The 17,592-nt window shown below is 42.0% G+C and overlaps 1 protein-coding gene across 3 annotated transcripts in view; it reads right to left on the bottom strand.

The window, feature by feature from the left end:
- Nucleotides 1-17,592, bottom strand: part of TBCD (tubulin folding cofactor D) — a 974,871-nt gene that overhangs the window by 94,087 nt on the left and 863,192 nt on the right. For all 3 annotated transcript variants that reach the window (XM_029600281.1, XM_029600283.1, XM_029600282.1), the window contains exon 36: nucleotides 9,989-10,078. In XM_029600281.1, the coding sequence (XP_029456141.1) occupies nucleotides 9,989-10,078 (90 nt within the window). The remainder of the gene's footprint in view (nucleotides 1-9,988; nucleotides 10,079-17,592) is intronic.

Raw genomic sequence — 17,592 nt, 5'->3', positions numbered from 1 at the left:
TTCTCCGATTAGTTTTAAATGTGCCACATGCTAACTTCATGGAGTGCACCCTAGTCTTTCTATTATCTGAAAGACTAAATAACCGATTCACATCTACCCGTTCTAGAACTCTCATGATTTTAAACACCTCTATCATATCCCCCTCAGCTGTCTCTTCTCAAAGCTGAAAAGTCCTAACATCTCGTCTTTCCTCATAGGGGAGCTGTTCCATTCCCCTTATCATTTTGTTCGCCCTTCTCTTTACTTTCTCCATCGCAATTATATCTTTTTTGAGATGCGGCGACCAGAATTGTACACAGTATTCAAGGTAGGGTCTTCACCATGGAGCGATACAGAGGCATTATGACATTTTCCGTTTTATTCACATTCCCTTCCTAATAATTCCCAGCATTCAATGTGTTATCCACTATGACACCTAGATCTCTTTCTTGGGTGGTAGCACATAATATGGAACCCAACATTGTGTAATTAAAGCATGGGTTATTTTTCCCTATATGCATCACCTTGCACTTATCCACATTAAATTTCATCTGCCATTTCGATGCCCAGTTTTCCAGTCTCACAAAGTCTTCCTGCAATTTAGCACAATCTGCTTGTGATTTAACTACTCTGAACAATTTTGTATCATCTGCAAATTTGATTACCTCACTCGTAGTATTTCTTTCCAGATCATTTATAAATATATTGAAAAGTAAGAGTCCCAATACAGATCCCTGAGGCACTCCACTGCCCACTCCCTTCCACTAAGAAAATTGTCCATTTAATCCTGCTCTTTGTTTCCTGTCTTTTAGCCAGTTTGTAATCCACGAAAGGACATCGCCACCTATACCATGACATTTTACTTTTCCTAGAAGCCTCTCATGAGGAACTTTATCAAACGCCTTCTGAAAATCCAAGTACACTACATCTACCTGTTCACTTTTATCCACTTTTATCCACTGTTTATTAACTCCTTCAAAAAAGTAAAGCAGATTTGTGAGGCAAGACTTGCCTTGGGTAAAGCTATGCTGACTTTGTTCCATTAAACCATGTCTTTCTATATGGTCTGTGATTTTGATGCTTAGAACACTTTCCACTATTTTTCCTGGCACTGAAGTCAAACTAACCGGTCTGTAGTTTCCTGGATCACCCCTGGAGTCCTTTTTAAATTTTGGGGTTACATTAGCTATCCTCCAGTCTTCAGGTACAATGGAAGATTTTAACGATAGGTTACATATTTTCACTAATAGGATTGAAATTTCATTTTTTAGTTCCTTCAGAACCCTGGGGTGAATACCATCCGGTCCAGGTGATTTACTACTTTTCAGTTTATCAATCAGGCCTACCACATCTTCTAGGTTCACAGTGATTTGGTTCAGTCCATCTGAATCATTACCCATGAAAACCTTCTCCGGAACGGGTATCTCACCAACATACTCTTTAGTAAATACTGAAGCAAAGAAATCATTTAATCTTCATGCGATGGTCTTATCTTCTCTAAGTGCCCCTTTAACCCCTCGATCATCTAACGGTCCAACTGACTCCCTCACAGGCTTTCTGCTTTGGATATATTTAAACAAGTTTTTACTATGAGCTTTTGCCTCTACGGCCAACTTCTTTTCAAATTCTCTCTTAGCCTGTCTTATCAATGTCTTACATTTAACTTGCCAACACTTATGCAGTATCCTATTTTCTTCTGTTGGATCCTTCTTCCAATTTTTGAATGAAGATCTTTTGGCTGAAATAGCTTCTTTCACCTCCCCTTTTAACCATGCCGGTAATCATTTTGCCTTCTTTCCACCTTTTTTAATGTGTGGAACACATCTGGACTGTGCTTCTAGGATGGTATTTTTTAACAATGACCATGCCTCTTGCACACTTTTTACCTTTGTAGCTGCTCCTTTCAGTTTTTTTCTTACAATTTCTCTCATTTTATCAAAGTTTTCCTTTTGAAAGTTTAGCACGAGAGCCTTGGATTTGCACACTGTTCCTTTTCCAGTCATTAAATCAAATTTGATCATATTATGATCACTATTGCCAAGCGGCCCCACCACCGTTACCTCTCTCACCAAATCCTGTCCTCCACTGAGAATTAGACCTAAAATTGCTCCCTCTCTTGTTGGTTCCTGGACCAATTGCTCCATAAAAATGTCATTTATTCCATCCAGGAACTTTATATCTCTAGCATGTACCGATGATACATTTACCCAGTCAATATTGGGGTAATTGAAGTCTCAGACACACTGGTGCAGGACAAATCTCTCTTCCAATGAGAATTTCAAACAGTTCTGTTTATTTCAGAAAGTTCTGATATCAAGTATTCCTATGGCAACTCCATCAATAATAACAGTGATTTCTTAAAGTCCCCCGACACAGTCCCGTGTTTCGCGACTGCTGAATCGGGAGGGACCAAGGTAACAGTATCAATCTGCAATACAATATAGGTGCATAAGAGGTGGAGAAATTTAGGCTACGGTAAACATTCTAACATAAAACCACATACCTGTAAGAGTAATCATTGGAGCGCAAGCGCCCTAAAAAATGACAGCCATTTAAACCAGAAAAGGCGCGAAAGCTAGCCCTCTCGTGAGACCCAATTAGATCAGACTAAACAACGGATTACTTCCCTCAGTAGAAAAGGTGCCATTCAATATCTTTATTGAGACCTTTGGGAGAAACAGTGTCAAGAGTAAACGTCCATCTCTGCTTCCTCCGACCCAGTATCCCGGAGAAGTCACCCCCCCCCCGGGGGGCGCGCGGGACCACCTCTAACACTAGGAAGGAGAGAGCAGAGATGGAATGGCCGCACTGTGACCAGTGGGATACCAGGGGCTCATCCATTCTAAGGGACCGGATATTGGAGCAGTGTTCTATTATTCTTGTTTTTATCATCCTAGTAGTTTTACCTACGTACAATAGGGTGCAGGGGCATTTAATGACATAAATAACACCTTTTGTGGTGCAATCAGAATGTGAATAAAGTTTAAAGACACGCCCAGTCGTGGGATGAGTGAATTCTGAAAGAGTGTCTGTGTGGCTGCACATAGTACAGCGTCCACATGGGCTATGAATGCCCCTCTCACTAGAAGAATTCTCTAAATAAGGCGCTGCTGTGTGCACCAAACGGTCCCGTAGATTTCTCCCCCGCTGGAATGTAAAACGAAGGGGGACTTTGAAACAGTTCTGTTAACGCTAGCGCTGACCAATGGTGCCAAATCATATTCGCTATCATTCTTCCTACAATAGAGAAGGGCAAAATACAATTATTAGCCATGTCATCTGAACTGGGAGATGGTAAAAACAGCCAATCTCGGTGTGTGTATAAGGTCCTTTTAAATGCCTTCTTTATAACCCGTGCCGGGTAACCACGATCCAGGAAACGGGCCGACATAGTCTGGGCTTGAGTAATAAACTCAGCTCGAGAGGTGCAAAGGCGGCGAAGCATTAAAAATTGGCCCGTAGGTATGTTATCACGGAGGGCCCTGGGGTGACAGCTATGGTAGGAGAGAAGAGTGTTACGGTCAGTTTCTTTTCGAAACAGCGTGGTCTCAAAATGATCTCCAACTATCGAAATCAAGATGTCTAAAAAAGAAATCTGCGTGGGGTGAATACAAAAATGGAATTGTATATTAGAGTTTAAGGAATTAACCCAATCAAAAAACATAAAAAACTGAATATCAGTACCAGTCCAGATAACAAATACATCATCGATGTAACGCAACCAGAGATGTATAAATTTAGACCAGTCTGCCGGGTAAATGTATGTCATTTCAAAATTATCCATGTATAAGCAAGCTAAGCTGGGGGCCATAGTGGCCCCCATAGCCGTCCCCTTAATTTGTTGATACACTGTATCCTGAAACTGAAAAAAATTCTTTGTCAGGGCTAGTTCGGAAAGCTGAGTAAGAAATGACGTGGGGATACGGTGTGGTAATGGGCGTGTATCTAGAGTGTTTGCAATAACCTGAAGAGCCTCCCCTTGCGGGATGTTTGAATAGAGTGAGACCACATCTAAAGTTACCAAAAACGTTTTGACCACGGGGACCTCTAAGTGGGATAATATTGAAATTAGGTGAGATGAATCCCGGACATAGGAGCGGATGTTTGGCACAAATGGCTTTAAAAAAAATGTCCACGAATTGAGACAAGGGCTCAAGAAGAGAGCCGATGCCTAAAACTATGGGGCGACCTGGGGGCTGAACAAGTGTCTTATGGATCTTGGGAAGTGTATAAAAGAGGGGCATAACGGGGTTGGACGTGACCAGAAACTTGGCTTCTTTGTTGGTAATTATATGCCCATCTAAAGCTTGTTGAACAAGCTGTTTAATATCCTTCAACAAGGATTCCGTTGGATCCTGAGAAAGAAGAGTATAAAAAGAAGAATCACTAAGTTGTCATAGTGCCTCGACCTCATAATCTGTTTTGTTCTGGATCACGATACCTCCCCCTTTGTCTGCCGGCTTTATAACTATAGACCCATCTTTTGTAAGACCCTCAAGGGCTGCTGACTCTTCCTTTGACAGATTATACCGGACAAATTGTTTCTACGAGAAAATACTATGAGTGTCCTTACAGACTAAGCGTTCAAAAGCCCCCAAGACCACATCCCCAGGTCCCGGGGGGGGTCCATCTGGATTTAACATGGACCGCCGACATATCAGCCGAGGGTGGAAAATCTGCAAAAAACACTTGAAGAGCACAAATCCTAATGCTCGAACAAATCACAATGTAGCCATTCTGTCTGCATTCCATTATCCAGTCATTAAAATCCTTTTCCATTCCTTCAAAAGGAGCAATTTTGAAATGTAAGGCTTTCTTTGACTTTGGCATTTCTAGCAGTTTTTCTTCATTTTTTCTCCAATCTCCAATGAGTTTTTCCACTAATGTCAAATGATCTTGCAGCTACACAATTATTGCACATTCTATAACCTTCAGTTACAGTGATGCGGTGTAAGATGCCTTCTTTTTATTCTCAGTGCCCATTTTCCTGAGGGTAAGATGTCATTATTCTAATGGCTGACCATGCTATCTGAATCTTTCCCTCTCTCCTGCATGGCTGTCCCTGCTGACAGAATCCTTCCCTCCATCCCCCATGGCTGTCCCTGCTGTCAGAATCCTTCCCTCTCCCCCGCATGGCTATCCCAGCTGTCAGAATCCTTCCCTTCCTTCCCCATGGCTGTCCCTGCTGTTGGAATCCTTTCCTCACTCCCCTGTGGCTGCCTCTCCTGTTTGAATTCTTCTCTCCCTCCCCCATGACTGTCCCTCCTATTTGAATCCTCCTCCCATCCCGATTCCTTAACTGCTATTTGGACAATGATGGCACTTGCTCAGGAACATCCCTCCTCCTCCCCCGCGGTCCTTGCCAAAAGTCCAGCGGGGGTTCGGGAGCAACCTCCTGCACTCGGGCCGTATTGCAAAATGGCGCCGGCCGTATGGCCGTATTGCCGTATTGCAAAATGGCGCCGGCCATCCCGAGTGCAGGAGGTCGCTCCCGGACCCCCGCTGGACTTTTGGCAAGTCTTGTGGGGGTCAGGAGGCCCCCCCAAGCTGGCCAAAAGTCCCTGGGGGTCCAGCGGGGGTCCGGGAGCGATCTCCTGCGCTCATGACATCGGGGGACAGGAACCAAAATGGCGCTCGTGACGTCGGGGGACAGGAACCAAAATGGCACCGGCGCTACCTTTGCCATTTCTATTAATGCAGCCGTGGCCCGAGAGTGGAAGATCACACCGGGACCCCCCCCACTGGATCCCAGGTAATTTAAAACATTTTGGGGGGTTCGGGAGGGTGGGGGATTTATTTTAAAGGGTCGGGGGTTTTTTTAGGGTTGTTTTAGTGTGCCGGTTTTCCCGCCCTCCCCCTTCCCCTCCCCCTCCCCCAATTTACGATTTTTGACGATAAATCGGGGGAATTCCTATTGTATCGCGCCTCTAACGATTTTTGATGATTTAAAATATATCGGACAATATTTTAAATCGTGAAAAAACGATTCACATCCCTAATGAAGAAAGGTCTGACAGGTTAAGGTTCTTTAGCTTTGAGAAGTGATGACCAAGAGGAGACATGATAGAAGTTTATAAAATCATGACTGATTTGGAACAAGTTGTTAGGGAATGGTTATTTACTCTTTCCAATAGCATTAGGATTAGGGGATACTCCATTAACCTAACTAGTAGTAGGTTTAAAACAAATTATAGAACCTCTTTTTTCAGTCAATGTATAATGAAAGTATGAAATCTAATGCCAGAATATGTGGTCAAGTTAGTGGAATAGTTGAGTTTAAAAAAGGTTTGGTTAAGTTTCTAGAGGACAGGTCCAACAATTATTATTTAGTTGGATAGCCTTAAGTGTCTCTACCTCCTGCTTTTGACAGTCAACAGCATGGAATGGTTTTTCCTTTTTGGAATCTGACAAGTTCTCTTCGTGACCCAAACTGACCACTGTCAAAGGATGCTGGGCTAGCTAGAACAATGGGTCTGATCCATCATGGCATTTATGTTCTTAATTTACAAAGGGCCTTTCACCTGATAGTAGTAGGTGATCCTATACCTTATGGGGTAGATTTTCAAAGGGATACGCGCGTACCCCCCGAAAACCTACCCCAAACCCCCCCTGCACGCGCTGAGCCTATTTTGCATAGGCTCGGCGGTGCGCGCAAGCCCCGGGACGCGCGTAAGTCCTGGGGCTTGCATGGAGGGGCGTGCCGGGAGTGACGCGGCGTTTTGGGGGCATGTCCGGGGGCGTGATTCCAGCTCTGGGGCGTGACAGCGGCCCCTGGACCAGCCCCCGGACCGGAACATGGAGCGCGGCAGCCGGCCCGGCTCGCGCAAAGTTACGCCTGCTTCGAGCAGGCGTAACTTTCATGATAGAGGTAGGGGGGAGGTTTAGATAGGGGTGGGTTAGGTAGGGGAAGAGAGGGGAAGGTGAGGGGAGGGCGAAGGAAAGTTCCCTCCGAGGCCGCTCCGATTTCAGAGCGGCCTCAGAGGGAATGGAGGCAGGCTGCGCGGCTCGGCGCGCGCAGGCTGCCGATTTTGGGCAGCCTTGCACGTGCCGACGCCAGATTTTAATGGCTACGCGCGTATCTATTGAAATCCCACGTACTCTTGTTCGTGCCTGGTGCGCGAACAAAAGTACGCATGTGCGCAGATTTATAAAATCTGCCCCTATACATCACACCTTAAAACTGGCTCATGACTGGATCAAGTTGAGGAGAAAAGTAATGATCAATATCATTATTTAATGTGCACTTCAAGGTGAGTAGGAAGACTAAAAAAAAAAAAAGAAAAAAATAAGGGCTTTTCAGTCCTACTTCCTGTTTCACATTAAGTCTTTCTGTCCCCATAAAAAACTACAAGCAACTAAACCAGGGAAGCCAGGGTTCAAATCTCGCTGCCATTCCTTGTGCCACTGGCAAGTCACTTCACCCTCCATTTCCTCATGAACAAACTTAGGGGGTCATTTACTAAGCTACAATATGGGTAGAATGTGTGAAAAACAGCATTTATCATGTAATATACCCATAATGAGACAACACTGCACGTATTTGGGGCCAAAACATGCCTCTACTATAATGAGCTGCTTTGCATGCAATTTGCATGCATGAATTTTACAAATCCATAGAAAATAGTTAATTCTTACATAATCCTATACAAATAAAATATGGCTGGCCCAAATAGCATTATTTTCAGAACAGTTAGTTACAAATGCAAAGCAGTAGCTAACTGTTCCTGGGAGTATCGGGATGTGAACACATATGCAGCCCAAAATAGCATCCATCTCAAAATGAAAATTTCCCCCTGGGGGTCTTGGGAGACCCTTCCACTTGCTGTCTGTCAAGGCAGCCCACAGTTTAAAAAAAAAAGTAAAATGGTCGTGTTGCATAGCAACATCCCATCCCTCATCAAAATCCTTCCCCCTTTCATGAACACTCCCTCTCAGGTACTAACCCCCATTATCCGAACCTCACCCCGAAATCCCACCATAAGGTTCCCACCCCCCTGGTGGTCTAGCCCATCCCACCTCTAGACTCCCTTCCCATATCTTAACTTAAAGCCCCTGATAGTCTAGTGATGGCCCAGAGTGCACCCTAGCTCTGGGCTGGTCAACACTATTTTCCAAAATGATCCCGATTGGCCACTGCCGATCAGGATCAATGCCATTTTGAAATATGGCATTGATCTGCTTGGAGTCTAGGGGGCACCTTGGCCCACCAGAGATTTCAAATTAAGGTATAGGGAGGTCCAGAGGGTGGCCTAAATGGGGGAGGGTACACCTTAGGTCACCAGGAATTTATTTAATGGAAAGGAGTGTTAGGGGCCTACTACACCCAATGAACTAGTTGTTATTTATGGGGGGAGGCAAGGGGTTAAAACCCCAGGAGGGGGTTTCATTAAAAGGGGAGGAATTTGGGTAGGGGCCAGGGCACTGCCACGTGACACCACCATCATTTTTTTTTTCTTTTACTGTGGGCTGCCTTGACAGGTGGTAGAGGTGATGTGGGCAAGGGTGTCCCAAGACCCCTATAGAGGAATGCATTACTTCAGATGGTGGGGGTATTTTTGGGCCATGCAACCCTTTAAGCCGATGGAAGCCCCAGGCAACGGGGGCTACCATTGTTTTTCATCATTTTGTGGTGCTATTTTTTATGCCATATTTTTTCCATGTTAAAAAAATCATCATGAAATTGCTACAATATTTTGTCGGGGAAGGGCTAGTATCACAGACCACCCCACTTTCTTATATTTGGTCCCTCCTATGAGGGACCAAATATAAGAGAAATTAGATTCCTTAGATTGTAAGCCATCTGCGGATAGAGAAATACCTATAAGTACCTTAATACAATTTGCATTGAAATGCTTGAAAGGAAGAATATAAACCAAATATAACAAAATGTTCTCACTGAAAAAGTTAAATGAAATGCCTAACACACATTCTCGGGGAAAAGTCTTTATTAAACAGTAATACCCATTAATCGCTTCCCATCAAATGGAATATTCCCTAGTAACTAAAGTGCAATCATTCTCTCTTTTTTTTTCTATTAACATAACTATACTTCTCTCACAACCTTCCCTATAAATAAATTGCAAAAGTGCAGTGGTAATTTTCTGCCAGGTCATCAATCCGGAAACATTTTGAACTTTTTCTCCCATTGGGAAATAGTAGATGGAGGCTACAGCTGGGCCCAATCTGATACCTTTTTTTTTAATTTAGAAAATTATCACTGTAAATTACAGCATGACTTGTGAATCATTTGGAAGTAAGGTAGAGTAAAAGCTAATCCATTCCATCCTAGATCCAGTTAATGAAATCCTGTAATAAAATTATAGGGAACTTTATAAATGTAATATCCAGTTCCCTGAAGATCTTTTAAGAATTTAACAATTTAACTCAAACCCTCTGAAACTTTCATTGAAAACTCTGAAGTTCACATGCTTTTCCAAGTTCTCCCTGTCTGGTTTTCTCACTCTTACTTGCTTTTCAAGAACTCCACTGATTTCCTGTCTTCTACATGATCAGCTACAAGCTCCTGGATATCACATAGTATGCTCTTTGCTACTTCCTACTGCTTTTTTTTCTAATTCATCTTCTCATATACCCTACACCCACATAAACACATATTAGAATCACCTAGCCTAATAGAACTGCTCCCTTGCAATGCATCTAAATACTCACATATTCTTTTCCCCTAGCTTTTCCACCATTCTCACCCCTTCACCTTATGTTCCTGCTGAGTAAATTCATTAGTCAAGCTTATTGCTACTGTGCTGTTCTGCTCTGTAAAAGGCCATAAGGAAACATGCCACATAAATGAACAAGTTATAACAAATGACGCAGCCACCCCACTGACCTTGGAAATTGGAATACTCCCATTTTTTAAGAACCATTCTGCTAGAGAAGTGATTATGAGCAAAATTAGAAAGAACAGAATTTTTAGACTGCCCAACCACTTGATTTGTTGCACATTTTCTGTTTTTCAGTGAGCAAAGAGGTGCTTGTAATATTACCAACTCACACTGCAATACTGGAAAGCAACTTCTGGACATCTTTGGATTTTTTAATCTCTTCTTTGCATAGAGACAGCAACTCCAAAGCAAATGGATGGCTAGAAATTAAAAGAAAAGTTTAAGTTTAGACTGATATGAAAACACATCTGAGCAGAAAGCCTATGAAGTCTCAAAAGCTCATGCAATAGAACATTTTTTCTGCTGGTTCTTTAAATAGATCAGAAGCTACAAATACTCCAATTTGCAAATACAACACTGAAGCAAATTTTCCAAAGCATCTTTTTATTGCTCATCTCCACCAATTATTATTTTCCCCCTTCTATCTACAAAAGGTAGGGGCCCAGAAGCAGGAGGACTTGTAAACCCCCCCCCCCCAAAAAAAAAAAAAAACAAAACCAAACTGTGTGTATATAGCATAGCAAAAGTACATTCAGTTTCAATTAACAATATTTTTTTAACCGCTAACAAGTGTTCTTTGAAGACAGAACCTCATCAGTCACACAAGCAGGTCAATGAATATGCTTATTACCAAACAAAAGTTCAATGAAAAGGCAAAATCCTTTTCATTGCCCATGCATGGTAGGTAGTTCCTGCACTGCTCTGACTCCATGGCTCTCATTAGTGTATCAAAGGTCTCAGGCACCTGGGGGGGGGGGCACTGCATTTATGTGTCTATCCAGTGTCTCCCCCCATCCTTCTTGTACTAATGCTTAAGGCCAAAGAAAATCAGTGGCATCTCTAGACAGAAGACTTTTGGGGGGGGGGGGGGGGGGGGAGAGAGAGCAAGCCAGAATATTTCCTCATATTAAACCCACCTCTATAGCATGACCCCCTGCTTTAAAATTGGCTATAAAAAAGTCTCAATAAGAAAGTCCAAAGGGTCTTCTGCGTACTTTTAAAAAGATGGTTAGTTTCACACATCTAGTAAAACTGCTATTAAAATTATTTGATAGCCTCATTCAGCTAATTCTATATAGCTATGAGAGTGAAGTCTGGAATGTATACAGGAAGGGAAAGAATGTCAATATAAATCCTGCACCTCCAGTTCTATAACACACTGTGCAACCACAGAAATTCCCCCAACAATGGAGCTTGGATGTTTCCCTTACAGATCATCATCCAAAAAAAATTTTCAAATTCTGGTGTCACCTCACAGTAATAGCAGCACAAACACCTTCCACTGCCAGACATGTTGTGAATTAACACAAAATCCCACAAAAAACATACTCAAAATCTATACAGCAAACCTATCATAACTTAACAGTAGTAACACCAAGGGCTCAAAACAACAAGAACTCTACCTGTGAAAAAGCACAGGTACATATTTCATTGGGTCCCAGATTACCAATGCACCATCTACTGGGGATACAAAACAAACCCGATTGCTATAGATCCCTTCACACTCACTACACGCTAGCAAAATCTCTCAACTTGGTAACACACTCAGAGCAGACACATACACTCATCAAAACCAAAATAAAGAATCACAAATTAGAACCAGCAATATGCAGACAAAAACTGAAATGGAAACCTCAAGATGCCAGACTCTGTATGTAACAATGGAAAAATAGAACCACCATTCCTCATAAAACAAATAAAATAAAGAAACATAAAGCATCAATAATAATAATAAAACCATATTAATAAAAGAATATTTTAAAATTACTGACAAACAGAATAACTTCTATTAATTAAAATCATATACTTTTTAAATTTCCCAAGCACTAGTAAAATATTTCAAAATAGCACATATCAAAAAACACCCAATAATTAAAACTAATAAGGATTTTTTAAAAAAGCCCCTGCTGTCCATACCTGGGAACTCTTGATTTCCAGTCACCCTGAGATTCTCAAGGATTAGTGGGCTAGGAGGGGCACACAAACTTTATCCTCTCTCACACAAACTTGCATTTCCACTCTCTCTCACATACACACTGTCATATACACACACATTCATGCTCTTGTACACACCAGCAACCTCTCTCTCTTTCTCTCTCTCACAGATACACACTCTCATGCACAAGCTTTAAGACCTTCTCTCTCCCCCCACCCTGAACATACAAGTTCTTACTCCCCCCCGGATTCTCATATACACACATACACTCTCACTGGCTCTCTCACATACACATACTTACATCCAGACAAGCTCCCATTCATTCTCACACAGACCCCGAGAGAGGCTCTCATTCATTCTCACTCCCCACCCCCCAGCATGTACACATTCATTCTTACACACACACGCAGACCCCCGGACAGGCACCAATTCAATCTCTCTAACACACATACCCACACAGACAGACCCCAGGAAGGAACCCATTCATTCTCATATACACAACCCCCCAGGCAGGCATCCATTCACACACATGTACACACTAAAGGCACATACCAGCAGCCTCAGAGCCTCTCTCATTCCTCTGCTGCTGATGTCACTGCTGCCACGTGGATAATGGGGAGGCACCAATCGCTGCTACTGGCACTGAAGCCCAATCTACTGTCTCCTCTGTGCAGGCTCCGCAGTGATCCTCCATGCTGATCTTGTACATTGAGAGATCAGCATAGAGAAAGTGCTACTCTTGCACATTCCCAAAGATAACATATGCCAATCACTACAATTTTTTTTTTTTAATCTTTGCTGTTCTCTAATCGGTTAGTGACATACTTATTTTTCCAGTTTCCCTTTCTTGGTCTTTTGCCAATTCCTTTAAAGAGTCTCTTTTTTTTCTCTCTCCACCTGTCTTCTTCCCTTCCTCCCTCACACACACACTCAGGCTCTCTTCTCACATGGTGTCTCTCTCTCACACATACATACACAGCTCCCACTTTCACACATACACAGGCTCACGTCCATATGCTGTCTCACACAAACACACAGGTTCTCACTCACACATGCTGTCTCTCATTCACACACAGAGGCTCTCGCATACAATCTCCCTGAACATACAGGCTCTTACTCTCTCTCGCCTCTGGGTCTCCTCTTCACGGATCACTGCAGGATGGGATCTGCAGTGGCCCTAATACTAGGTCTCTTCTTCTTGGGCCACTGCGAGGTGGGATCCACAGCAGTCCTGCTACCAGACCTCCTCTCTCAGGCTGCCATGAGGTGGGATCTGCAGCGGCCCTGCCACAAACACTGCTCCTCTTCTACACGTGGGTCGATGCTGCTCCTCCTTCCCGCGTGGCTCCGGCAATGCCTTTCTTCTGGGGCTGCATAGGCAAGAAGGAGGAGCAGCACCTGGAGGTGACTTTTTCTTCAGACCGTGGTGGGATGAGCTCCACCATGGCCCTGACTATATTCCTGCTGTGCGTGGCCACATAAGCAAGCAGCTTAGAGGGAACAGTGGCCAGCGCATGGTAAAGGAATGGCATGTTTCCCTGCTCAGCCGCCAGTGGGATGAGATTGACCAGCAGCCACACGGCCTGTCCTCCTGTTTTTCGTCCATCAGTGGGATAGGATCCACCGGTGGCCGCATGGGCCTCCCTAAGTTGGCTATTAATACCCCCCTATGGCCATGCACCCAGAGGTATTGGCCCCCCCCCTGCTCCCTCCTCGGTATGCCAGTGATAGCTCTACTCATTTCTATGAGGTGGGGGGGTAGGTTGCGAGGGGGGGGAGGAAGCACTCTAGGTAGTGAACAGATTTTTATGATTGGTGAACAGTTGTCTTTAGAAAACACCTGTTACACAGAAGTAAGTTTGCTTTACCTGAAGATAAGTAGCTTATCTGAATTCTCTAGTTTAGGGTTCACTTCAACAAAAAACAGATAAACAAGAAGAATCACAAAAAAGTGGGCAATATTTTGTGGGATAAAATCCCTGTTCTATTTTATTACTAATATTAATTTAATCAATATTTATCATTTATTTACTTGAAAAAATATAACATTTAGAAACTGTTGAATTCAATGTTTCCAGTAGTGAAGAGAACCCAAAAATATAAACAGTAAGGCTGGAGTTGTGTTCTATTCCTCTAAAAGACCATGGAGAATGAACAGTTCAAACCTATTATCCCACTGAGAGGCTATGGTCTAAACAGTAATGGCAAGTAAATGTGAACTGAACTCCTCACTGGATGTAGACCTTTGGCATGTTATGGATATCAACATGGTCCTAATATTATGGGCCTTGACATGCCTTTCTAAAGTTAGGATTGCCTGGGCATATCAAAAGGAAATGCAATCTGCTATATAATTAAAACCAGTGGGCTTTTGTCACCATACTTCCAAGTCTGTTGGGGTCAAAAACAAAAAGCTGGCTCTAGGCAGAAAGTAAAAGCTCTATAACAATGCAAGGAATGAAGGCCCTTTTAACCTTTACAGACACGAGGACTATGAAAACTGTTGGAAGGGTTATTGATTAATGTAGAAGTCCAAAACCAACCAAGCAGGAACTTAGAATGCATGCACTGACTGACAGCTGAAGTGACTTCCACCAAAAAAAGTAATCTTCTCGGTCAGGGACCCAAAAGCAACTATTAGTTAGGTAAGAACCATGATAATTTTCTATGATACTGTGGATGCCTTCAAATAAAAAAACAAAAACTGAAGCAAGCCCTGCATGAATCTGAAAGTAAAGGCTGTACAGAAATGGGGTTTCTTCTACATGCTGGTTATAAGCATCACTTACATTGAGCAAAAACCTGACAAGAGTTTTTTTTAGGAAGACTCTAAAAGATGTAGAAGACATTCAAATAGTTTTGTGTGGGGTAAGAGAAGGGACCTAAGGCCCTGCCCTCACACCAGACAGCAAACATCTTCCCTTTAAAATCATATGGCACAATACCCACAGGTCTATCAACCACTAAAATAGTTTGTCACTTAAACTGCCCCTTTCCCTCAGGAAGAATCCCATGTACTGTAGTTGCTAAAATGATCACTTAAGAAATGGTAACTATCGCACCTCAAAAATTCACATATAGTACAAACTATGACATCTTTTTAAATGACTATCATACTGGGTGTCATCGTGAGTGAAAACCCACTTATTCAACTCTGCCATTCTTTATAATCATCTGTCATTTTTTAATATTATCATTCATTTGTTCTAAAGTGTCCCAAAATTGCAATCTTGATTACTTAAAGTTATAAATTCCCCTAATAGTGCAATTGTTTCATATATATAAATTTCCTTCACTTATACTTCAACAATATTTTCTGCTCGATACCAAATCAAGTCAGTCTTTTTAACGAGTCTTATTCATGTTTTTAAGTTTAAATAACAATCCATTTAGCTGTATGAAGATGTGACCGGAAACTGATGTAGAAGAGCTGAAAAGGCTGACATGTTGCAATATGTTTTTCCCCATGACAAGGGAAAACTCTCTGAAACAGGGTCCACGTCGGGCATTTGATTGATGGCATTTTCAATTGGACTTGGTCGAAGATCACTGCAACCACTTTTTTTGAAGGAATAAGCACGCCTTCATACAGCTAAATGGATTGTTATTTAAGAGTCGTTAAAAAGATGGATTTGATTTATTATCGAGCAGAAAATATTGTTGAAGTATAAGTGAAGTAAACTATTAGGGAAGTTTAAAACTTTAAGTAATCAAGGAAGATTGCAATTTTGGGACACTAACACAAAGGAAGATAATATTAAAACATGACCGATGATTATAAAGAATGGCAGAGTTGAATAAGTGGTTTTCACTCATGATGACGCCCAATATGATGGTCATTTAAAAAGAAGATATCATAGTTTGTACTACATGTGAATTTTTGAGGTTCGATAGTTACCATTTCTTAAGTGATCTCATTGATTACCACCTGGACATTATAATTATAGAGACACAGATCTTCTAAGTAGTTGTTAAAATGATTCCATATGCCAACATAAAATAGGAAGTCTCTGTTCATTCCATCTAAGTCTCTTTCCTTTGCCCACAAGTACCTTGCAATGCTCAGCTAATGTGACACTGTGAGTGACGCTTAACAAATGGAAATCAGTATAACTAGCCACATGTTCTAAAAACAACAGATTTTTTTTTTTAAATCAAAGATTTAAATTTAATAGATTTAGTTTTCACATCTATTTTCGCATAGCTTTGGGATTGCCTTCTCTCCTTCCCAAACTAGTTATAGGTCCATTTCCCAGCTAAGGGCCTGATTTACTAAGCATTTCGCCCATTCTGTGTCTATGAGAAAATGCCTTTATGAATCAGGGTCTAAGAGAGGTCAGCTGGTTCCTTGATATCTCTTTCTGCAAACCATATCCTATACACCATAATCTTATCTTCCTGCTGAATGGATAGGGGAAATGATAGATCAGAGAGAATTCCATCTAGTTCAGCTCGATTTAAACACACAATGCATATTTCTGGGACATGTAGTCCAGTCATTAATATAGATAACTAAGATTTTAAGTACCAAAATACATATGGCTGCAATTACATTAAAGCAAAATATTGGCAAAGAAATATTTTCGATAATGTAATTGTCAGTTCAAATCAAGAGCTCTCTTTGCTGTTGAAATCTGTATTACCTTCCTAAAAAAAATTTATGTTTAAAATTTGAAAATGCCCGTTGCTTAGCTATCCCCACTATTATACATCTAAGTAATTTAGGATGCTGTAGAAGGTTGTGCCAGTAAGCATGTGGGCCACATAATACACGACCATCCTGAAGACAGACTTGGCTGGGGGGATAGGGGTAGAAGGGACTAGACTGGTAAGAGAAAATGAGACCAAATCGGTTTCAAGTAGGTTTACAATTGTGGGCTGGAACAGGGAGGTGCAGAGAAGATGAGACAAGGTAAGTTAAGTCAGGTTTGACTTGGCAGGTACAGTGGTGTCAAAACAGCAGGAGATGAACAATTCTTGTGGTACAATAGCATGTGTCCAAGGGCGGCAGCACAGAAACTGGGCAGGGGAAGGGGGAAGGAGAATGGTGTCACATTCCTAAGATCATGCATGCAAATGCAGCTTCTATCTTCACTTCTCATTTCCCAGCAAGCAGAAGAAATTCATTAGAAACAGCAGTCATTGAGCCTCTGAGATATGAGAGATGCAGAAGTCTGGGAGGAAATCTTTCCATCATTGCCCTTGTACCAGCCTTGCAGACTCAGCTATAGCATCTTGTCCTAATGCCAGCACTGTCCCTGGCCATGTTGTGATCTGCTGAGCATGTTTTCATCCACTCCTCTACGGTCATGATTTGATCCACCAGCTATGTGTGTCTGGGCCCACTCACCCTGCAACTTTGAGATGACTTAAGCTTGAAGCACCTGATGCAATAAACACAAACTCAATGGGGAGGATTTGGGTGGTAGAGCAAATAGCATTCAGCAGTAGAAAGTTAGCTAGGGAGGGTAATTTTAACTGTGTAGGTAGGACTAAAGTCTGCATGTAACTTGTACATGTAGACTTTAACCAGTACTTTCAAAGCAATCTTACACAAGTAGATTAACTCTTGTAAAATTAAACCTCTTCAGAGGATGTGCAAGATATGCACATACATTTGAAAATAAAAAAGTGGTGTGTAAGTTACAATTCTGCATCCCCCCCTCCCAAATGTCTCTCTGCAATTCATTTATTTATTTAAAAGATTTATTACCCATTTCTATTGATCAAGGCAGGGTACAAGTAAAAAAATACATAAAAACAAAATTATTTAAGCAT

Source organism: Rhinatrema bivittatum, chromosome 4 (assembly GCF_901001135.1).
Source record: "Rhinatrema bivittatum chromosome 4, aRhiBiv1.1, whole genome shotgun sequence".
In the NCBI taxonomy this organism is placed as follows: domain Eukaryota; kingdom Metazoa; phylum Chordata; class Amphibia; order Gymnophiona; family Rhinatrematidae; genus Rhinatrema; species Rhinatrema bivittatum.
Note: the sequence above shows the minus strand (reverse complement) of the source record. Positions and strands in the feature narration are given on the sequence as shown.